The 22,565-nt window shown below is 37.8% G+C and overlaps 1 protein-coding gene across 1 annotated transcript; it reads left to right on the top strand.

The window, feature by feature from the left end:
- Positions 1 to 1,977: 1,977 nt before the first annotated feature.
- Positions 1,978 to 20,108, top strand: CALB1 (calbindin 1). The gene is made up of 11 exons (XM_083871383.1): positions 1,978 to 2,165; positions 2,346 to 2,422; positions 6,810 to 6,884; positions 11,483 to 11,566; positions 11,654 to 11,710; positions 14,701 to 14,778; positions 17,175 to 17,230; positions 17,328 to 17,367; positions 17,455 to 17,508; positions 17,641 to 17,712; positions 18,117 to 20,108. The coding sequence occupies exons 1-11, from the start codon at positions 2,084 to 2,086 to the stop codon at positions 18,228 to 18,230; spliced, it is 789 nt and encodes a 262-aa protein (XP_083727509.1). The 5' UTR covers positions 1,978 to 2,083; the 3' UTR covers positions 18,231 to 20,108.
- Positions 20,109 to 22,565: the final 2,457 nt, after the last annotated feature.

The following is a 22,565-nucleotide window of genomic DNA, read 5'->3' as shown; positions in this document are numbered from 1 at the left end:
TATCTAAAAATGAAGGAAATGCTAGTTCCACCTTTGTCTCCTTCCAGTGTCCTTGCGTCACTGGCACCCCATTGTCTTTTCAAAGTACAAAGAATAATCCCAGGCTTGATTCACTATGCTTTTATTTGTCGAGGCCAAAGCTCTGCCATGTCTTTGCTCCTTGTATAAGCCTCATGAATTCTCTCTTTTCTGGTCATTCTTGCTACTTTATGGAAATGTATTAGTTTCATATTTTATTTTCAAGAAAAGATGTAGGCAGATTACAAAAGTTTCATGATATGGCTTCCACTGAAGTCTCCTTCTGTGAGAAAGCCATACCTGAAAAGTGTTGGGAAATTGGCCCGGTCATGATTTTTTATTTCTTTTTTACACAGTGAAACACAGAGCCTGACTGTAAAGAAATATTAAAATTTCTTCAGCCCTTTTGCAAGTATAATGGGCATTTGTGATGGCAAAACTAGTCTAAACACTTTTCACTAATACAAATATTTTGAACCAAAGAGATGAAAAATCAGTTTCTAATGTCTTTTCTCTTAGCTGCTTCTTTGTTCAGTAGCTAAAAAAAATGCAGGCCAACCTGGTGCATCTCTTGAAGAACTCAAGGCCAAACAGCAGAAGGAGAGAGGGCTGCACATAGCAGGTGGAGAAACAGGAGAATGGAAAGATGGAAGGAATCAGGTATAAGGTCTCATGATTACTTAATCACTATGTCCACATCTTGTTCCATAATGCATACAAGATTTCAGCCACCCAATCTACTGAAATCCCTCTCACAACATGTCAACTTCCCCCTCCCATCCTGATGGGTTACCCATCCCCATTAGCATTTTGCTGTCTTCTGCATTATCCTGTTATATTTTTATGCTCATGCTATTGGTGAGTCTTAACATACTATTGCCCTACTGTTAGTCATGCTGATCACTTAACACATGGAGATTTCTGGGTTTCCCAGCTGTTTGCATCTCTCATTTTAACTGTACTACCTACTGCATTTGGCAGTGTCCTGCCAGCCAGTCATCTTGACCATCAAACCATCATAATTCAGTGCAGTATTTGAAGGATACTGCTGGAAGGAGAAATGCAGTTTCAGTGCTTCAGAGTACTCAGGTAGCCCCAATGACTAAAACTAGCCATCCCAAAAGGTCAACATGACCAGCACAGCACCGTGTTTCCCCACTGCAAGAGGAAAATTTTTGTAGGCTGCTCTGTCCCCTTCCTCCAACTCACTGCTTATAAGAGAGCAAGTCTCCAAAGCTGGTCTACCAAAACAAAGCTCTTGCTCAGTCAAAGCAGACTGTGGCTGTGTCCCTCATGCCTGTGCACTGTTTCTATGCTGTCTCAATATGGATATCCCAATATCCCACTTTATTTCAGAAGGAATGTCAGGTAAAAGGTTGTGGCTCTTCAGTGATCAGCTATGTGCAAAACTGTCTGCAGGTCTGGACTGGGGATGGAACAGTGAAAAACGGATTCCTTGCACCCCTCACGGTGCTCCAAGTGTGGTGGGTTTTTTTTGTTGGTTTTTTTTTTGTTGTTTGTTTGTTTGTTTGTTTTTGTTTTTTGTTTGTTTTTTGTTTTTTTGGGTTTTTTTTCTCTACCAGGACATCCTGAGGTGCTGCAAGCCACTCTCCAAAATTCAGGACCCCCTTCCACACGGAAGCCCCACGGCCGGACTGGGATGCTGCGCTCCCCCTCCGTCCCCAAATCCCGCGGGCATCCCTCCCCAGCAAGGGATGAGCAGTAACTCCTGAGCATCGGCGCTCTCCCTGCTCGGGGCTCCCCTGGGCAGGCACACGCCCCGGACCCTCCCACACCCAGGGGTGCCGGTTCCCGAGGGCTCCTCCGCCGGGAGACCCCGAACCCCCCCGCGCCGGGCGGGGAGGGAGGGAGGGAGGGCAGCGCCGGGGGGAGTGGCCCGGCCGGGGCGGCCTCATAAATAGCCCTCGGCGGGGCGGGGGCGGGAGGAGCCGTCGGAGCCGCTGTCGATCCCGTTCCCGTTGTTCCCGCTGTTCCCGCTGTTCCCGCCGGCCGCGGGCAGAGCGCAGTCAGGACCGCGGACAGCGCCCCCCGCCCCGCGCCCACCATGACGGCGGAGACCCACCTGCAGGGCGTGGAGATCTCGGCCGCGCAGTTCTTCGAGATCTGGCACCACTACGACTCCGACGGTGACTCCTTTTCCCTCCGGGGCGGCGGGGGCGCGGGGGAAGAGGGGGGCGAGCCCAGGGGGGCCGGGAGAGGAGCGGGGAGCCCCTGGCCGGGCAGGGAGCAGCCGGTCCGAGACCCCCCTGCCGGCGCTGGAGGATGGAGAGAGAGTTTGGAGGGAGCCGTAACTCTTTCTGTTGTAGGCAATGGGTTCATGGACGGGAAGGAGCTACAGAACTTCATCCAGGAGCTGCAGCAGGCGCGGAAGAAGGCGGGCTTGGTAGGTTAAGTGTTTCGCCCCACTTTTTCAGTCTTCTTCGGGAGAGAAGAGTTTTCTCGAGCAAACTGCAGTGCCCCGGTTCCTTCTTCTGTTCTCTCTTGCCGTCACACGGTTCATGTACCCGCCGCTCCGGGCAAAGGGAAATAGCCGGGTTAGAAATGGGCAGGCTGCAAACCAGATAAATCCTCTGCTTTGGAAAGGTGAAACCAGGGTCCACCTCACTGATGAGCGGCTCCTGCTCCTGCTTTGCCAGGCTACAAGCTGATCCTTCTGACAGTGCTTAAAAGGAAAAGTCAAGAAATGTATGGATGATGTCTTTTTGTCTCGGATGGGACCTTATCCCAGTGCAATTAATCTTATCTGATCCAGATATGAACTCATTAAAACTAGCGGAGAGAGGAGGGAAAAAAAAAAAAAAAAAAAAAGATAGAGAAAAGAGGAAGAGAAAAACCCAACACTTGGGGGTGGTTGGACTCTTTTAATTTCACACCTAATGGGCAGCACGGGCTGAAATGCGTTTCTGCCCCTTGGTGGTCACTAAATAGATCTGCAGACACTCCTAAACACTTACTGCTCTTCACTGGGAGTGTGAGTACCAAATCCTGGCTCTTCAAATGGCTGAGAGACAGAGAAGTTCTTGACAGTGTTGTCAAAACCCTTCTGTGTATGAGTTATCAAAACATTAATTATTCAGTTCCTCCAAACTGTACCCATGCAAGGGAGAAAAGAAAAGGGAGACAGAAAGAAATTAAAGTTCCCATGCAGCCACTTTTAGCATCAAAGCCCGTAACTTAATGGAATTGGTCTGAATGAATCTTTGCTAAAGGACTTCTGAAGAAAAAGAAAAAAAAAGTGATGCTGTGTGTGTGGAGGAAATAGATTAATACTTCATAATAAGAATGCCTCCAAAATGAGAAATAGCTTTTCAATAATTAACTTTGGTTTGAAAGTTCCTACATATTTTAGACATAAATGCAGGAAAAAAAATAATTAATATGAATCTTAATATCTTTTGTGGAAAATTTTTATCTGAAAATCTGTCTCCCAGCAATGCCTCTAATGTTACCACAGTCTAGGTAGCAGTTAATTCTTATTGGAGACATTGATGTAGGCTCTCATTTTCCTGAGCATAAGTTCAAACTAAAATTAAAAACAAAATAAAGCAAAATTGAAGTTAAAAAATGCCTCAAACTAAACAGAAATTTGGGAAAGGAATATGAGTTTTTTAGAAGGAAAAAATCTATTTTTTTCCACAGAAAAGATTAAACAACTTCAGTACATTTCAAGTACTGCAACAGAACAAATCTTTCTTCTATGCTAAAGTGCAGGAAACTTAAGTTTGCTTGATAGAAAGAAGACATTCAAAACCTCTTTATATTTAGTATGAATAGCATTGTTAGTAGAAATGCTAATATGTTATTGACTAGTTTAAAAATTAATTAGAAGATCAAGGAAAAAATATTTATAATTTTAAGGTCAGGATCTTTTCTTTCTCAAAGCAAGAGTGCATCTCTTAAAAACATAGCCTAAACAAAGCAACACAGAAACCCTTGCAGAATTATTCTTACCTGCTACAAATGTTATAATGCATGTGAATTTTTTTTAGATAACTCCTGCTGGTATCTGACACTGTATTCTAAAAATGCTCAGATGTTTAAGTTTTTCTGTCCCATTTCTCTGATACAAAACCAGCTTTGGAGTGTTCTGCTGAAAAGAGCAATCTACTGTAACAAAACCAAATTCAGCACCTGGTCTGTGGGCTCCGAAGTATGGCTCTGTGTCATCTTAGGTTTCAAATCTTACCTGATTCTTGCATTTGAAGGCTCATTTGCTAAACAAGCATCTCATTAGTTCATTTCTTGTCTCACGGGATACTAATTCAGGATCTTTGAATATCTGTTCTTTGCCAGAAGGGACACATTGAGAAACTAGTGTAGGTTATATGTCATTTCCTTGTCTGTCCTTCTTTTAACACCCCAAAGCTTCTTTGTCATCATTAACTTCTGCATTTCAGGTCACTCTTCTGCTCACTATTTTTGAAATATTCAATTATGCATTCTTCATAGCTGGATTTTACATCAGTCATGCCACATGCATTAAAGAATCACATTGATGCTCTCATTGAATAGGATGGTTTAATATTTCCCAATATTCTGCCCAACTACAGAACTGTTCTAATTATGTTCTGATGCTAATCCTCGTATTAATCCACTCAGTGAGCCTGTACTTTCTCAGCTGCTTTTTCTCAGACAGAGAGGTAGCAGACAGCTTGATTCAGGGTAGCCCCTGAAAGGGGGGAATGTCTGCTCAGAAGTTTTAGTGCTTGGGCTTCGGTAACATTTGGCCTTTTTGTTTCATGTGTTGTGGTAGATACTGAATTGATCTGGTATGACTTCAGCCACATTAAAAGAATTCTTTTTTTAAAGATAGAAGCTAAGAAATTGTATAAATAGCTTCTCTATTTAGATGTGCCAATTGCTGAAAGAAACTCTGGGGTGTAAGTGGCCAATACAGAGGTTGATAAAGTGTCAATACGTGGATCTTGCCTGAGCTATTCCACATCTGTTTCTCACTTTCCCTGCCTATATAGATAATCACAATATTTCTCCTCAGAAGTATGTGATTTATGAGTAAAATTATGTGAGGGTTTCTGGAGGGCTAACTCTCCTTACATTTTCAAATCCTATCCAAAAAACTAATTTTTTCTACTTGTTGGAGAAGTATCTTTTTTGAGGTGTCTGACTGAGGTGTGAAGGGCTAGTTTCTTCATTTCAGAAATTGAGAACTGCATCTGTATCAGGTTTAGGACTAGAGTTGGTTAAATTTAGGCAAGTTTTTTTGACCAAAAATATTTATTTGAATTACATTACTCAAATAATTCTTCAAGCATCTCATGAACAGGTGAAATGAACACCAAAAAACTCACTGTAATTTCTAAATAATGAACTAGAGGACAAGTTTCCTGCTTTGTTTAACCTGTAATCAACTGTGTCTCCTTCAATGGCTGGACACTGTCTGGCACTGCAGAGCTGCTATTAGAAAGATTAGTAAAATATTTAACCAGGACTAATTAAAATCCAAGTGTCTAATTCTCCAGTCTATCTGCTAAGCAAACTTGTCCCCACTTTGGGATCATTAGATGAAAGGTGACTTTGAAGTCCATTATATTAATAACCACATCTCTAATTAAAGCCATGGCAAATTACTAACCTGCTATGGATGACTTTGACCGAAATAGGATACTAGGCCGTGACTGTATCAGCTACAAGGAACTGACATTTTAGTTAGCTCTGGCAGGTGAAATTTAGGACAAGCTACAACGGACTTTGTACAGCTGGGAGTCCCTGTATCTCCAGTGAGAAAATCATTTAGGTCCTATATAATCAGATCTATTATAACAACTAAACCTTTAGTTTCCAAAGTCTGATGTAACTTTGTCTATAACTGTAGAATTGCCCATTATTTCAATATAACTGTAACCCTATTCTTGCTGAATTGTTTCAAGGGCTACCACTCTAAGAAATACAATGAAAATTAAAAGTTTAATCAGTATTGAAGGTGGATGACATCTCATATCAAAGAAAAGCAGGTCAAGTTAAAGTCTGAAATAAAATACATATTTACCCCTAGGTTGGCACTTTTTGCCGTAGCCTAGAATCAGAATAGTCTTTAGAGAACAGATGTATAGCAGGGACCATAATTTATATGGACAACAAGGATGGCTTTATTCTGTCAGATTTAAGGTACTGCTTAAAGTATTCTCCTGCTTAAACTTCTCTTTCTACATTTAAGCAGTGACATTTTGACTCTGTTTCCATGATAACCAAATACTAAACAGTGAAAAATACAATATTGTGATGAGATCTTTTAAGATTAAAATAGCATCTATTCTTCAGGAAAAATCCACTCAAATACGTGGAAAGACTATTTTGGTGTTCAGATGTATCATGCTGAAAATTTTTGCATATTTTGAAAGATTCTACACTGCCTTCAAGTTACTAATTTAAAAATGAAAACTGAGAAAATGGAGTAATAATTACCAATGAACTTCACTGTCACCATCTTAAACAAAGGAACTGATAGACACATCTTCCAACACATCTGTCTTTATAATTTTTTTATTCTGTAAACTAAAATAGCATTCTAAGTATTTAGATGCCAATCATTCACTCCAGCTATAATTCCCTAGGAAGTAAAATTTATCAAAATGACGTTATTTATGACAAAAAACAATGCTTATTTTCGTTTACACGGGGCGAGTGTAGCTGCAGTGTGGGAGTACTTCATTAAATGTGGTGTATTGTTTGGCAAATAATAGATTATTCAAGTCTGTTTACATATGTTTCTTGTAATTTAAAGTAATAATTCCATCTTTGTAACTTTGTAGGATTTAACACCTGAAATGAAAGCTTTTGTGGACCAGTACGGGAAGTCTACTGATGGCAAAATAGGTATAGTTGAGGTAAGACAGTTACTTTGTAACATTACTTGAAGAAAATACATTTAGCACAGAACAATGTGAACACAATATGCCAGTACTTTGGAATTCTAGATATACAGAATGTTTCTTCCTCTCCTTTAAGATCTTTTTTTTTTATTTTCACTAATGAAAAATTTTCATTAACAAGTAATATATTCCTTACCACATTCCAGACATTTCACCACAAGCCATTTGACTTTTCTCTCTTTATCTAATACAAATAAGCATCAACAGCAATTTAAGTTTTCTGCAAAGGAGGTAACAGTTCTTTTTTAGAAATTTAAATTAAAAAGGTAATTTGATGAAAATTAATGTGAGGTGGTGCTACCTGTGATTTTGAATTCATGCTCTGTCACCATTCCTAATAGTGATGATAACATCCGAGTGAACTTAATTGGGCAGTCACTGTACGTAGTCTAGTCTAAAATACCCCAAATATGGTAAGCCAGCATGTTAATCATGACTAAGGAAGAATTTCTTAGGATTTCCTTACTTGAACTTTAACAGAACTGCAGGCAGAAAATTCTCACATTCCTTACTCCCATTTTCTGAAGAGGCAGAAGATAACCAGCTTCTCCTCATACAGCTGCTCGACAACTGTATAACTTAGAAAACTGCCAGGAAGGGGGGGAACCATTGTGTTTTCTCTGAATTTCACTCTTCATCACTGCAAGCCAAAAAGGAGAGTTTGTGAGGTTATAGGGTTACAGTTTGAGAGAGTTACTTAATTTGTGTCACTCTGAGTGCAGTGAGACTGTGGTTTTTTATTAAATGATATTATATTTTTTTCCGGATAATAAGAAATCTGACCTAGAGAGCTAATTAAGAAACAGCTGGAAACAAGCCAGGCCTGCAAAATTTCTACAGTGACCAGCTTTGGGTCAGTATCTAATTTTAAAACAGAGGACTGAATAGAATCTGTAGAAGTCAATAGAAAGTGTCACTGCTGATACAACAGATCATTTCAAGATACTTTTTCTCCTCTGTCTGAATTTTATATACCTTTTTAAAGGCACATGTATTTATGACTAAACTACCACAGAAATATGAACAATTTTTTTCACTTGCAGCCACAACTGATTTTTAAAAGTTCATTTTTAATACTATTTAGCATTGATCAAATAGCTTTGCATCTAGAAGAAAGTAATGTTTATTTGATATAACAATTTTCTTTGTTTTAAACTAACAAATGCTAACTTATTTGTTATTGAAGAATTTTATTTAAATTAGTCTTTTTGAATATCTGTATAGCAAGCACTGATGCAAGAAGAATGTGTGAACAGTGCCTGAAAAAGACTGTGCTTCTTCACTTAGGAAAGATAACTGGAAGTTTTACCTTTCAAATTCTATTTCTGATTCTGTTATTGACTTAATGAGGGAAGATGAGCAAATCCAATAGGGTCTGATATGGCTCACCACCCCCAGTGAAGTGCCAAGCATGCTCAGCATCCATGGAAGCAACTGAATAGCGATAGTATGGAGTTCAGTGACTGAAGGGACTTTCTCCCTTAATATAGCAGTTTCCAAACCCAATAGCTATATTTTGTTTCCCTTACATCAGCATGAAGCTTGATTTGGAAACTGCTGATGGGAGTCATGAAATGTTTGGTACGTGCCGAGCAGTATGGTATTAAAGTTGGTTTTGGACTCAATTCTCCTTCTTTATATATATAAAAAAATTATCCAGTAATTCCAGATTGTTCTCATTTACATAGTACATCAAATGGTTTTTCTGGAAATTGTGTGAGCACTGTTTAAGAAAGCTTACGTAAAGTCGTTCAGACTCCCAGCCCTCAAAATTATCACCCAGCATTTGACGAAGAATGTGCCAGCCAATAATGAGTTTTCAGGAAAGGTCTGTTGACTGAGATAAAGAGGAGGCCTGGGTGGCTTCACAGAGGAAGAAGTGGATTTTCAGCTCAGATTAAGTGTTGATTCTGTCTTTGCAAACACACTGCAGTTAGTTCACTGGCTATTACCTAATGTCCTCCAGCTAAAGGCAGAGCCTGACCTGCCCACTCTTTTGCCATTGTGTAAGAGGCCTTTAATTCACCTTTTGTACTCATTGAGACCAATTCTTTTACTAAAATATGGCTGTGAAACCCAAAGTTTCAAAACCCAGAACTGCAGCAATTTCACATTCAAATTATTTGAAGATTACTGCTGCCATAAAATCAACTACTTATTAGCCTAAAATATTCTTTTTACTCCCATGCTCTATTGTGGGATTTTAAAAAGCAAATTCACTCTATCAGGTGAAAGGAATTTTAAATAGCATTAAATATCAATGGAATTTACTTAGCGAACAATGTCTGGAAAATGGTTCTGATACTGTTTTAGGTACTGAGAGTATTTTTTCTGCTTGGCAACCTATAAAGACACACCTCAGCCTGCAGCTGACCAGAGAGGAGTCAAACCAGTCTCAGGCTTTGTAGTTGTCCTCTATTATTTGTGCTCCAGAGATAACCAACCTTCTCCATAAAAGCAGCAATGCTCAAGGCTTACTAAACCACCTTTGCTGCCGTACACAGACTTGCAGTGGTCTGCACTCTTACTCAAACATGCTCAAAAAGTCCCCCTGTGCTTATCTCCACAAAGAAGTCCTCACTTTAAATAACACCAGGTTTCTATCTTTCTTCTTGGCAGTGGTAGAAAACTGGGACTGGGAAGTTGAACCAGTTTCCACACGATCTACTCATCCCTTTAGTACTGCAGAGTTTTCCACAAAAAGCAATTTAATGCTTTCCCCTGAGACTTACTAAGGGTGAGAGGTATAGCTTAAAATTAGGTAATTTTCTTCCAGAAGTAATATATTCTGTGCCTCAAATACAGTTTGGTACTGCTAATAAGCTGTTAATTATCCTATGGACAGTTACTATTTTATAGTGCCCTTGCAAAATTGACAGGAGTTAGCTATGTCATTGAATGACATCTTATTTATATTTTCCACACAAGCAAATCCTTTCCCATTGTTGTAAACAGTTGCTTCTCCCAAACTATCTTTTTTTTTGTTCTAAATAGTTCTTCCATTCAACATTTGCTGTTAAATAGGAATGTACTCTAAAAATAAAAGCTTTTCTGCCATGAGAGAAATAAAAACGTTTTTTCATAAATCAGGACTAAGTTGCACACATTTAGCAATTGCATACACATAAATATAAACTTACCCATACGTCTGTATGCTATTTATAATGGAGTAGGTTTTGAAAGCTGCTGACAAAAACGCAGTTCTTAGGTTGATTTTGATTTCATGTTCAGCCTAGCAAAAGCACTCAGAAGGCTCTGATGGGCCTGACAGCCTGTCATCAGCTGCGCCAGTTCTGTAAGGAGAGTGCTCTGATGTGTCTTTTCAGCTGTACCAACACTAAAAGAATTTAACTGATTCCTTGCATATATGATTTTAGAGAAACAAGAGATATGTCTCCATAACTTTGTTGTGTCTGTGGGGTGAGAGCTGAAGTCACTTTTGGCTCTGCTGGATCTCAATGAGAAAGCCTCAGCAATTAGGCAATAGCACTGAAATAGGCAGAACAAAAAATTTGAGGGTGTGAAACGAAGGCAGAAAAACAAAAATTTGAATCAAAATTTTAAGATGGAACTCCAGAAAGTCTGCAGATGTCATTTTACATAAAATAATGCAGCTAAGAAATCTGTCTTTCTCCCTTTTCTCCATAGTAAGCACAGCTGGTCTATTCTTCAAGAAAAAAGTTTTTGTTTTTTTTTTAATCAAAACATATTTCATACATTTTGAGGACAGAAAAAAAAGAATTGGGCTTTTGTTAAAAACAAGTCATAATTTACATTAAACTATACAGCATCCTTTCCATCTTCTACATTTGTCACTTGCCAAAATTGAGTTATAGTAAATGAACATTTTCAATAATCAGTACAATAATGTCTGATTTTAAAAAAGCCTTTTGTAGAGAAAAGGCATTGGAAAAACCATCCCTGGTTTTGCAGGGCTAAAAGCCCTCTTGATTTCTTTCTGGGTATTTATAGCTCTTTTTGAACACTCTCTGTGACTGACAAATGAGAACTGCCATCCCTTATCCTCCCCATTTTCTTTTTTTTTTCTCCTGGCTTTTCCTTATATTTAACCATTTACATTACACACATGTTCTTCATGTCAGTGTTTCTTTCTTACTCTTCCCTGGTATCTGAGTAGTCTATATTTCTCAGTTTCCTAATTCATGGTCCTTCACACTTATCCTCTGTGAATCCTTGCATTATGCTTTCCCTTCATGCTGATTCAATGGATACAGATCCTAATTCTGTATGGGTGAGCTTTTTCCCCTTTCCCCAGCTACCCTCTTGGTAAATTACCACCTCCCTCCCTTCTCTCAGGCCTCAAGTTCTGTTTGACCTTGATGACTATGACAAAGCTGCAAGCCAGAAGCCTTTCAGAGGCATCTTCCAAACACTTCAGCCAGCAGGATGAAGCTTCCAAGCAGGCCACAATACGGCAGCAGCAGTATGAGCACAAGCAATTTCATACACTTTTAAAAATCTTCATGCTCTATTACAGGCTCAGCTGGCCTAATGAAGAACTAAAATGTAATCTTCCTTAAATTCTGTTACAGCTTGCTCAGGTATTGCCAACGGAAGAGAATTTCCTGTTGTTCTTCAGATGCCAGCAGCTAAAGTCAAGTGAAGATTTCATGCAGGTACAGTATGAAAATTGCCTGTTGTAAAACCATGGAAGACCTGTTTGCCATAAGCATATCATTAAAGCATTCACATTCTGATTGCAGACATGGAGGAAATATGACAGCGACCACAGTGGCTTCATTGATTCTGAGGAACTTAAGGTAAACCAGTATCTATGAGCGTGCACAACACGAGAACGGGTGTTGGATTACAGCCTGTGCTGCTATCTCTTTCTCCAGATACACATCTGTGAATGTTTTTGCATTTCAAACATGACAAAAAATGCAATACAATTAGCTGATGTTTTTATCATCAGTAAATTATTTAAAGTGAAACTCTAATCTGATCAATGTTTTTTTAAGCCATGTTGTAATTCAGATCGGTGTTGGTATCAAATGACTTGGGGTACCAGGTAGCTTAGAAGTAAGAAAGCTTAAGAAAGCAAGATGAGTCTCTGACAGCTATGTTGGTTATTTTTTTGACCTCTTAGGGAAAAAAGCAGCTTTTTTGTGTTTTTTTTTCTTAAGAGCACCACTACCATTAATCACTGCACTTCTGGACAGTTGATGCTGTCTCAGGTACCATGTAACCCTACAATTTCCTTACTTGTAATACTGTTATACTAACACAAATGGAATTGTGCTGCCACTGCTTGGTTAACCTAATAGGATTTTGGTATCAGCTTTAATATGCACAAATAAGAGCAGAATCGAGGTTATGCCATTAGCCATCTCAGCCTTGCACAGTTCGGAAATCTTGAAACAAGAGTGATTTTATTTCCTTAGTCATAGAACCAACATCAATTTGTCGATGCTGAGTTAGTGTCATGGAATCACAGAGTGGTTGTTTGGAACCTCTGGAGGTCATCTGGTCCAACCCCTGTGCTCAAGCAAGACCACCCAGAGCCAGTTACCCAGGACCTTGTTCATACGGCCTTTGCATGTCTCCAAGAATGAAGGCTCTACAGCCTCCATGGGCAACCTGTGCCAGTGCTGTGTCATCCTTGCAGTGCAAATGTATTTCCTGGTGCTCAGAGGGAACATTTTGTGACCACTGCCTCTGGCCCTGTCAGTAGCCTAGCTCCATCCTTTTTGCATCTTCCCTTGAAGTATTTATGTACTTCGATGATGTTCTCCTGAAGTTCTTCTTCTTCAAGCTTAAATGTCCCAATTCTCTCCGCCTTTCTTCATAGAAGAGATGCTCATACACAACAGGTTTCTGAGTAGAAAGCTCCCATTTTCCACGGTTCAACTGCATTCAATTCATTGTTGTAGCTTTACATTCAAAGGAGTCAAAGCATTTCATAGCAAGAGAAAGGTCTAGCAATGTTTATCCATCTAATTTGGACTATTTTGTCCATATGTGGTATAAAGAAGAGTGATGTAAGTTTTAAATAAAGCACCAGGAGATCAAAGTGTTCAAAATCTTTACTGTTCTTCTGCTCAGAAAAAGAATTCATGACAGAAAATCTTTTTTTTCCTTTTCTTTTTTTTTTTTTTTTTTTTTTTTTTTTTTTTTTTTTTTTTTTTTTTTTTGAGTTTGATATCTGTGTGGCATTTGCTGAGGATCTAAGCTTAGGGTAACTCTCAGGCAGACAAGCCCATTCTTCTGCTGACTGGTTACACCAGGTCAGTGTATTTAAAGTAGGTAGGATCAGAAAAAGGTAGCACTTGAGAACTCTCCAACTGTTAGATGATGCCTGCTGACTGCTATATTTTAAAATAGATTTTAAAAGGCAGGGCTGATTGAGGACCAGCTGAAGAATGAAGATTTTTTAACTAAATTTCTAATGGTTCATGTCTCTTGTGCTGTGAGGTTTCGTTTGCCTCAGAGAAAGAGGCTATTTTAACACTGAAAATAAGACATAGATGTCCAGTTTTATTTTTAGATCAGTATTTCTTGGCAAGCTGAAACATTTTTAAGTATTTGCTATGGGAGGAGTACACCCACTTACAACTTTGTAAGTGAAATTTAAGCTGGAAATCAGGAAAACTTTCTAACAATAGTAATGGCAGTAGAATATGTTGTCTAAGGGGGAGGCAGACTTGTCATCTTGGCCTCTATTTAGGAAAGGTTTGGCAATAGCTCAGATCAGAGAGTAATTCAGGAAGTTTAGATTGAGAGAATTCTTTCTTGAGACATGAACTGAATAACATTTTAATTTCCCTTCCACTTCTATTTTCCATTGAAGCACTGAAGATTAAGCATGTTTCTGTAACATCCATTCACAACATTTCAATTGTGTTCTTTATTATACAAGTTACCAGGAAGGGTCTTCAGCATGGAGTAGGCCAGGCTAAAAGAACCATAATGGGGTTTAGTCATACAGCTATAGCTGACGTAGTTGCATTCAGGTTCAGGAATAGAAGGATATTTTCTTACAAGCTCTCCCATTTTCTATCTTGAAATGTGGCCAAAACTTGCACAAAAATAATGACACTCCAGCTGATGACAGGAATTAGGTCCTTCATCAGGTCTTGTAATGACCTTGCCTTACAATTTGGTGTCTTTCTTTTTTTGATGTCACAGATCTAGTGCAGAAATTTAAAACACTGAGTGGGTGGAAACTATATTATTTTTAAAGTAAAAATGGCTGGTGTTTCAAGTCATGTGACATCAAATTCTCATTTAAAATGCAATGAAATTGGCTGCACACATTAAAACACAAGGTAGGAAGAAGCAATATTCTCTTCTAGCATCAGGTACTGCCATAGGCAAGGACAAAACTTGATTAATCATTGATCCTTTGTGTAAAATTGTTCCGATGTTGCAAGAAGTGATTAGGCGTACAAGTTTTCAAGGAGACCCAAGGTTAATTAGTTTAGTTTACTAACAGAGCTGATTAAGAAGCAGCGTACTTGAAAGCCAAACTTCTTTTCCAAATTCACAATACAACAAATGGCATACAATGCAGGGAGTTTTATTAGTTACTTCTCTGAAATAAAATGCAATATACTTGAAAATTCTTTATCAAAAGAAATATATATTCTTAGCTGTTAATAACTATTTTTCCCTCTTTATTTGGAACTTCAGTAGTAAATGCTATAGTGGAAGTAAAATAGTATTTTCCATTACTTTAATCTGAAGTTAGCAAGTCGAATATTTTATTTTGTAGATAAAAATTCACCTATAACTCTATTTATTTTAACAGAGCTTCTTGAAAGATCTATTACAGAAAGCAAATAAGCAGATTGAAGACTCAAAGCTATCAGAATACACAGAAATAATGGTAAGTTTATTTACAGGCATAATGGGCTAATCCAAACTCTGTTTATCTTTACCAACTGGAAAGCTCCAAATGACTTGGAGATCCACCAGTTCCCAGTCAGGCTGTGCCATTGTAACAGAGAGACAACTGTGGCACCTGGGCCTGCAGGTATTTCTGCAGCTACAGAGCTTTGATGGGCAGTTTCAAGTACTGCTTAAAAAGACAGGCCCATGAATTTTTAACCTTCTTAGTATTTATATAATATCATGCCAAGCCATAGTATTTTCCCTGTTTTGCTTTCCTGTGCCTCTAATTGTAAAACCAAAGTCTTTACTTTTCATGGGAGTAAAATTGTTTTTGTCATAATTATATTATTATGTTTGGATCAAATTAATTTGGTGTTACTTTCTATGTTTTAGCTTCTTACAGTGCTGTGGTCTCTTTTCCTAAAAGCCATCACTGCATGGTGGCTTCCTTACATTTACAAACATCTCATACTTTCCTTCTCCCCTTGCTTCAAGAAAGATAAATTGATGTTTTAGACAAATACTAGAGCAAAACTGTTGCTTCCCAGGCCTTAAATCAGCCCATCCTTGAAACAATTCATCCATCCCGTTGCTGTGGTACTCCATGGTAAGAACCAGTACTGGCTTCTGCATGGGCTTTTCAAGAAAAAAAAACAGAATTCTGGTCTTCAGGAAGAGTATAATGCTACATTTTTGGTTTTACCAGCTTGTTTTCATCCTGAAATACTTCTAACAATCAAAAATATGCTAGGTAGATGTAGTTGCCATCAAACTGGCTGAAGATTGAACAAAACTTGTGTTTCTCCTGGAAAAATCTGGTGGTTCATTGTACAATATAAACCATTTACGTAGAATCGTCACTGTTCATTCACTGCTGAAGATAACATTTTCATTCAGGAAGCTTTTGACCTCCATCCTAAAGTTTGCTATAAGTTCTGGCCACTACAGACTCACACATTGACAAAGAATTTAGTTATAAGAGAAAAAAAAAAAAAAAAAAATAAGCCCAGCTCTCCAATCATCTCCTCAGACAACAGAAAGATAATAGAAAATGCACAGTCCTGAGCAGCTGCTGGCAGCCAGAGCCAGCCACTAAGAACTCATCAAAATACAAAATAAGTTCACAGCTGCCACTGCTTACCTCCCCCAAATGCAAATCTGTTTTCCTGGGAAATTCAGGCAAGGCAGATGCTTTTCTACAAAGGAAGGAAATGTTAAAAGGAACTACAATGTTTTGTAGAAAGAAACATTTGTAGAATTGGCCACTTGTTTTTCTGGTATCCTTGGTCATCTATTGTGTATCAACAAAGTGAAATTAGGTCTTTTCATTGCATTACACCAGTCCCCTCTTTAAAAGGATATATATTTATGTATCTATGTCAGTACAGGATGTTGCTTTTCCTCTTACTATAAATTACATCTAAAATTACTGGGACTGCAGGTGATGGGATGCAATGTGGGTGATGGTGCTTTCAATACAATCTTTTGTACTCTGCTGCTTTTGTGACTCTTTTATATAGCAAGTGCCATATAATGTTAGAAAGTACAAAAATGGAACTACACAAACATAAATACTGGAAGAGAAAGTTCTATGCAGGACCAATATCTTCATTTACTTTTAATAGCTATTATAAGCTGTTTGTGCCTCTTAGGTAGCAGGAGTTCATCCTTTCAAGGCCTCAAAGGGAAACACTTTAATAGTAGAGATATTAAAAATTATTAGAAATAGTATTCACTTACTTTGTGAAATTATATTAACAGAGTTATAACTACAATTTAATTATGCTTTTTTGGAGAGATTTATTTTCCCATTTTCATACCATCAAGAAAATATGATCATCTGTAACATTTGTTCATTTTTTTAGTATAACAGTAACAAAATATTGGCTTTACTTACATACATAGACATATGCAATTGAATGCAAATGTCTATTGTTTTTTGTCTAGGGAATTGAATGCCTTGGATTCTATTGTACTTAACCCAACAGTTTTTCATTTTTATGAATAGAGAATAATGATTCTATCATCCAATCATGAGACATGAATTCAAAAGTAAAATATTATCAGATCAACATTCCTGTCATTTATAAATATTTACATGCACATTTCTCATACAGGACATTCATCCATCAGTGTAGGCTGGTTAAGACCTACCTTACCACAGGTTAATCAGAATTGCTCATCTGGTTTCTTATCAAGATTTTTCAGTAAAATTAATTACTATAAATTACTTAGTAATAATTACTTAAAAATAAACATATTACACAGCAAATGTGACCTGGTGGCATCATTTCAGGACAAAGTTAATTGGATTTAAGTTTTCCAAATAAGTGTTGTCTTCATTAGGTTGATTAATTTTGAATAGCAATGTAATTTTATATATTCTTTCAGCTCAGGATGTTTGATGCAAACAATGATGGAAAGCTGGAGCTTACTGAACTGGCCAGGTATGTCTTCTGTTTCTTTTCACAACAAATATCATATACCAAGTGCTGTAATAGGAACAGTTAAACATTTTGACCTTTGTTTTTTTTCTCTCCAAAGACTACTCCCTGTACAGGAAAATTTTCTTATTAAATTTCAGGTATGAATATTCACATTCTTCAGGTAACCTGTTCCCATCACACATAACTGGTGTCATTAATGGGTTTGTTTTCCTTTTGGCATTTAGGGTGTCAAAATGTGTGCAAAAGAATTCAATAATGCCTTTGAGATGTATGATCAAGTAAGTCTTAAAAAAAGTTTGTATTAATGGCATAGTTTATTGGCATTTATTTTCTGAATTTGTGGAAAACTAGCCATAACCTCTGGAATTGAAAATAAATGTTTAAACTTGTCTTTAATGGTATTTTTTCAGGATGGCAACGGCTATATAGATGAAAATGAACTCGATGCCCTACTGAAGGATCTCTGTGAAAAGAACAAAAAGGTAATCCTAGAGGGCTTCTTTCCCCTTAGAGATTAGATTTAATTTGGATTTTAAGGACACTTTAATCCACCCTAATAAGATAAATATAGAGCTTCTAAGTCATAATTCCTGAAGTCAAAGTACAACTAAAAATTGTGGTGGAAATAATAGCAGTGTAAATCCTGAACCAGGGGAGTTGTGATTACACAGTTACACAGTCAAGAGCTTGCTTGCTTCTGAGACAGCAGCTAGCAGCAAGCTGACATATGGCTATCATATGGATAATATATAAATCCATTGTAGTGTGTTGCTGTCCGACAGGCTGAGAATACCTGGGATTCTTTCTCATTTCCTGCCATTGGAAGTAAATTTGTTCATGCTGATAACTAAACAGGATTATAAAGCATTATCTGTTCTTTAAATAGGAATTAGACATTACCAACCTTGCAACATACAAGAAAAGCATCATGGCCTTGTCTGATGGAGGAAAGCTTTACCGAGCAGAACTGGCTCTTATTCTCTGTGCTGAGGAAAACTAGAGCTCTTCTATCATGTCCACTTAACTAGTGATGTACTCTACACAATAACAGTGCACTATAAGGGAGTAGGCTGTATTTTTAAACTGCATATAGAAAATTAGCCAGGATGTGTGGCACATTCCTTTCAGTTTGTTTCTATACTGTTTGTAATGTACAGTTTTTGTAACAATAAGATTGATAAAGAGAATGTCAGTGTTTGGGCCAGTCTGTATATTCAAAAAGAAACTAAATATGTCAGGGTTGGTTTTGGTTGGGTTTTTTGGTTTCATAAACACAGCTAGAGAAAAATTAAACCTGCTGACATTGCTGTGGTCATCATATCCTTTGACACTTGCAACATTTCTTGTTAAACTACATAACAAAAAGATCGACACATATCTTTCCCATAACAAATAAACATGCTGTTTTTAAATATAAAACATGAATTCAGATTAAATATGATCTAGGTATGAAATAGGAGAGACATTGACATGTCTGATTTCAAAAATTTAATAAGGCACTAAGAAATATTTTCAGTTGTCAAACCACCCACTTACAGGTCTGTACTCTCTGCAGTCTTACAATTACTCTTCTCATTACAAATTCATAGCATATAGACAAAGCATTTATCTGGAATAGATCTCCATGCAGTAGTTGATAAAAATATAGTGTTCTCAATCTAGCTGTTTTACTGAATTTAAACATAGGCACTTCAGAAATAAATGCCTTTAATCTGTTTTGAAATCCTGGCTAAATGGCAGGTAGTATAGTTAATACACAGATTAACATATATTATAAGTGTACCTTTCATGACTATTGCTGTGTCAGAGAATATGACAATCCATTTTCTAAACTATTTTCACATTTTGCAGGTTATAATTATTCTAGTAAATTGCTGTTTTTACATCATATTCTGTGTAATCTATAATTAAATTTAATATCCTAAGATTATTGGTGTCTAGTTTGTGTATCTCCTGGATTCTTGTACCTGTACCATGTAAAGGACAAACTGACTATTTAAAAAAAATGTGCCTCCTTGGATCTTACACTGAATTACTAGTCTATATCACTAGCATTAAAATTTGACATTAAATGAAGAAAAAATAGTACAGATTTTATAATGATTTAGTAATTTAGTTTACATGGTGGTCTCTGCTTTTTATTATAAAAGAGATGTATTTTTTAAATGGGAACTATACTATGAAGCAGCCCTATCTTCTTGCATCCTTGGGTTTTTTTGGCCTGGTTCCCTTTTTACTTTACACCAATTTTATGCCAGACAACTTCATGAATGTCCAGGCCACTGCTCCCAGTAAATACTGGAGAAGGAAGTAAATTGGGCTGTGTCTTAAAGCCAATAAACCTATGCTGCCTCCATGTACAACTGTTTTGGAAGCAATTCCAGGTTAGCAGGTTAGCTATATACAACTTCTCAGATGCATTTCTGTGTCTTATTCAACAAATGGAAGCAAATGCATTTTATTTGAAATGTGTCTCAAACAATGAGGCTCAATCCTTCAAGACTACAGTCAATGAACTCCCACTGAAATGAATCCTTGAATTCCTCAGGTGAACTCAAGCAACTAAAAACCATTTCAGGAATGGCTTAATGGCCTTGGGCTCTCGCCAGGCTGAGCCTTGGAAAGTTAAGGGGTAGGTGGGGCTGGATGGGGTCTTGCTGGGAAAAAAAAACACACACAAAAAACTAAAATAAGTTTAAGCCAGCTCATTCTCACTGTTTTCCTCCCACTCCACGCACAGTGATTTAACGTCTTACCTGCTTGTCTCCTCTTTTCTCTATGCAATGTGAAATACAATTGTGTACATTAAGTGAAGGAACAGTGAATCTGCCTATCAGTACAATAAAAGATTGATATTGTTCATATTGTGCACTTGAAACCCTGGATTTTGCCTTATTTTAACATTTTAAAAGTGTAAAGAAAAAAATCCCAGACCTTATGTAAAAATATGTTTGCTACATCATTACAGTGACAGATAAAGCTTTTAAAGTGTTTTGACAGAGTCACCACAGAAACTGAAATCTGTCTTCCTGAACATAAGTAAAGGTTACTGTCACAGATGTGTTCTGAAGCCACCCCTGTGCTACTGCTGCTGCCCACCAGCTGGCTCTGCTGCAGGGCACAACACAGAAAGCAGGTCTCAGGCACCCACAGGCAGGATGTTTTCCTTCCAGTTATTTCCCTTAAATAAAACTTGGATTAAATTTAAAACCCCAGTTCTGGCAAAGGTGCTTACCGTCAATGCAAGGTAAATTGTGACAAGTATGGGTCAGTCAAAACTGCTGTAAATCCTCCAGGTTTTAAACTCTAAATCACTCCAGGGCAGACTGATTTTTAAATGTCAGTGTTGGGGCAGAGCAAGGCATAATAAGAAGAAAGGTGATGATAGGGAAGATTTCTTTTTTTTTCTGGTAGACATCTGGTGACCAAAGAAAAGTAAAATCGTAGCATGAACGAAGATTAATTACTTGAGGTAGTGCAGGTATGCCGGATTGCAACTAACCACAGAAACAGACAGAGAGACTCGGGATCCCCTTTACTGAAGTTATTAACCATTTTGCTGCCTATAAATACATAATTTATTAAAATAAGCATGCAAAGAAGCACTCAAGCTAACAAATACCAAAACCCATTGTCCTACAAATTACAAGTATGCCATAAAATATTTTAGCCCATTCTAGTTCAAATGTGTACAGATTAAAACTTAATATGGCACTAGGTATTCAAATCAAAGAAGGTGATCTAGAAATTTTAAAGCACAAACCAGCAAACTGAAAGAATAACAACAATAGTAACTATGAGGCCTTTCATAAATCCTTGGCATTATAAATGCAGACAGAAGTGCATTTGCTGACAGAAGTAAACTGTAACAGTAGCAGGTCAGGCAGAGTGAGTGCCTGCTTCCACCTGGGCCCACACCACTGTCCATCTGTGCCCATCACTAACACTGCCCAGCTGACCAGTATGGAGAATATCATGTGAATTTTCACTAATAATTCATCAGGACTGAACGCAGCCCTTGAAACAGTACTTTGGCTTTCTTTCCTTCACTGCTGCACTGTTCTATCACCAGCAGTTCATGCACGGTATCATAGCACTGGTCCAATCCTCCCTGTTTAGAACTTAGTTAACTACCTTTAAAAAGATTATTCACACAAACTGATGAAATTTCTGAACACCATATTCCATGGGCAAATGACAAATACAGACCAGGGTGCTGACAGTCATCAGCACTTTTATGCAAAATGAACCTTGTCAATGAATAAAATACATACACACTGCTGCTAAATCCCCCCTTAAACCTTGATTAAGGCTTTGTTTCTTCACATGTTTGCTTTTTCTGGTTTTTACTAAGCTCTCATCATAATCATGGTTATAGCCACTGGTTATGGAAGGCAACTAAAATCCACTCCTACTTGCTGTATATTTGGGAAGATAGAGAATGCATACTTGAGCACCTGAATATACATGGCCTGACTTTCTGGTGTTAGCACCCCCAATTCCCTCTGAAATCAACTGAAGTTGTTCTACAGCAACTAAAAGCAGGTCAGTGCACTCAAATCCCAAAGACTATTTTATTTTATTGCATATTAAGTGATCACCTAAAAGACTGTGGGGTTACCTTTGTCCAACTGGCATTACTTATTTAGCAGTTACAACACAAGGTGCTCCAGGGATTTAGACAATGGTACAAACATTCTTGCAATTCAGTGCCTTTAGTTACATGTTATCAGTATGAGGGAAAAAAAAATAAAAAAGAGCAGTTCACATGTCCATGAACTTGGAAGTCAGTATGGACAGCTAGGAACTCACAGTTCCCTCAAACAGTATCATCCTGTTTGCAAAGCGAATTTTCAGCTTGGGAAATACAAGCAATATTCTCAACCATAATTAAAATATTCAAGAGGAGAGAGTTCCCAGAACCAGGAGAACTAAAGACTGACAGCAATCCTGGTATCATAGTGAAGAGGTAATAAAACAGATTTCTCTCATTTGCAATCTTAAATGATTTGCATAACTTGTTGATAAGCCCCTACTATAGCACAATACCACTTTTGCAGCACGGCATTTATCTAATAAATTGTAACAGGTTCAAAGCCAGTAAATCACCAGCAGAAGTTAAAAGGGTAATTTCAAGATTTAATTAAGCAGATAAGATGTACTTTTCAGTTGAAAACAGACAATAAATCCCCTTTGTGGGTGTCTCCAAGTTGAGTCCATGGAAGTAATAACACCTTTCACTGATAGATCATGCAAAAGTAATGTTTAAAAAGGTATTTGGATTTTAGGGAAGTATCCCTGTGATTCATGAAAATTAAACTGCCTCAGCAACCCT

Source organism: Zosterops lateralis, assembly GCF_965231275.1.
Source record: "Zosterops lateralis genome assembly, chromosome: 1".
NCBI classification, from domain to species: domain Eukaryota; kingdom Metazoa; phylum Chordata; class Aves; order Passeriformes; family Zosteropidae; genus Zosterops; species Zosterops lateralis.
This window is presented reverse-complemented; position numbering and strand designations above follow the sequence as displayed.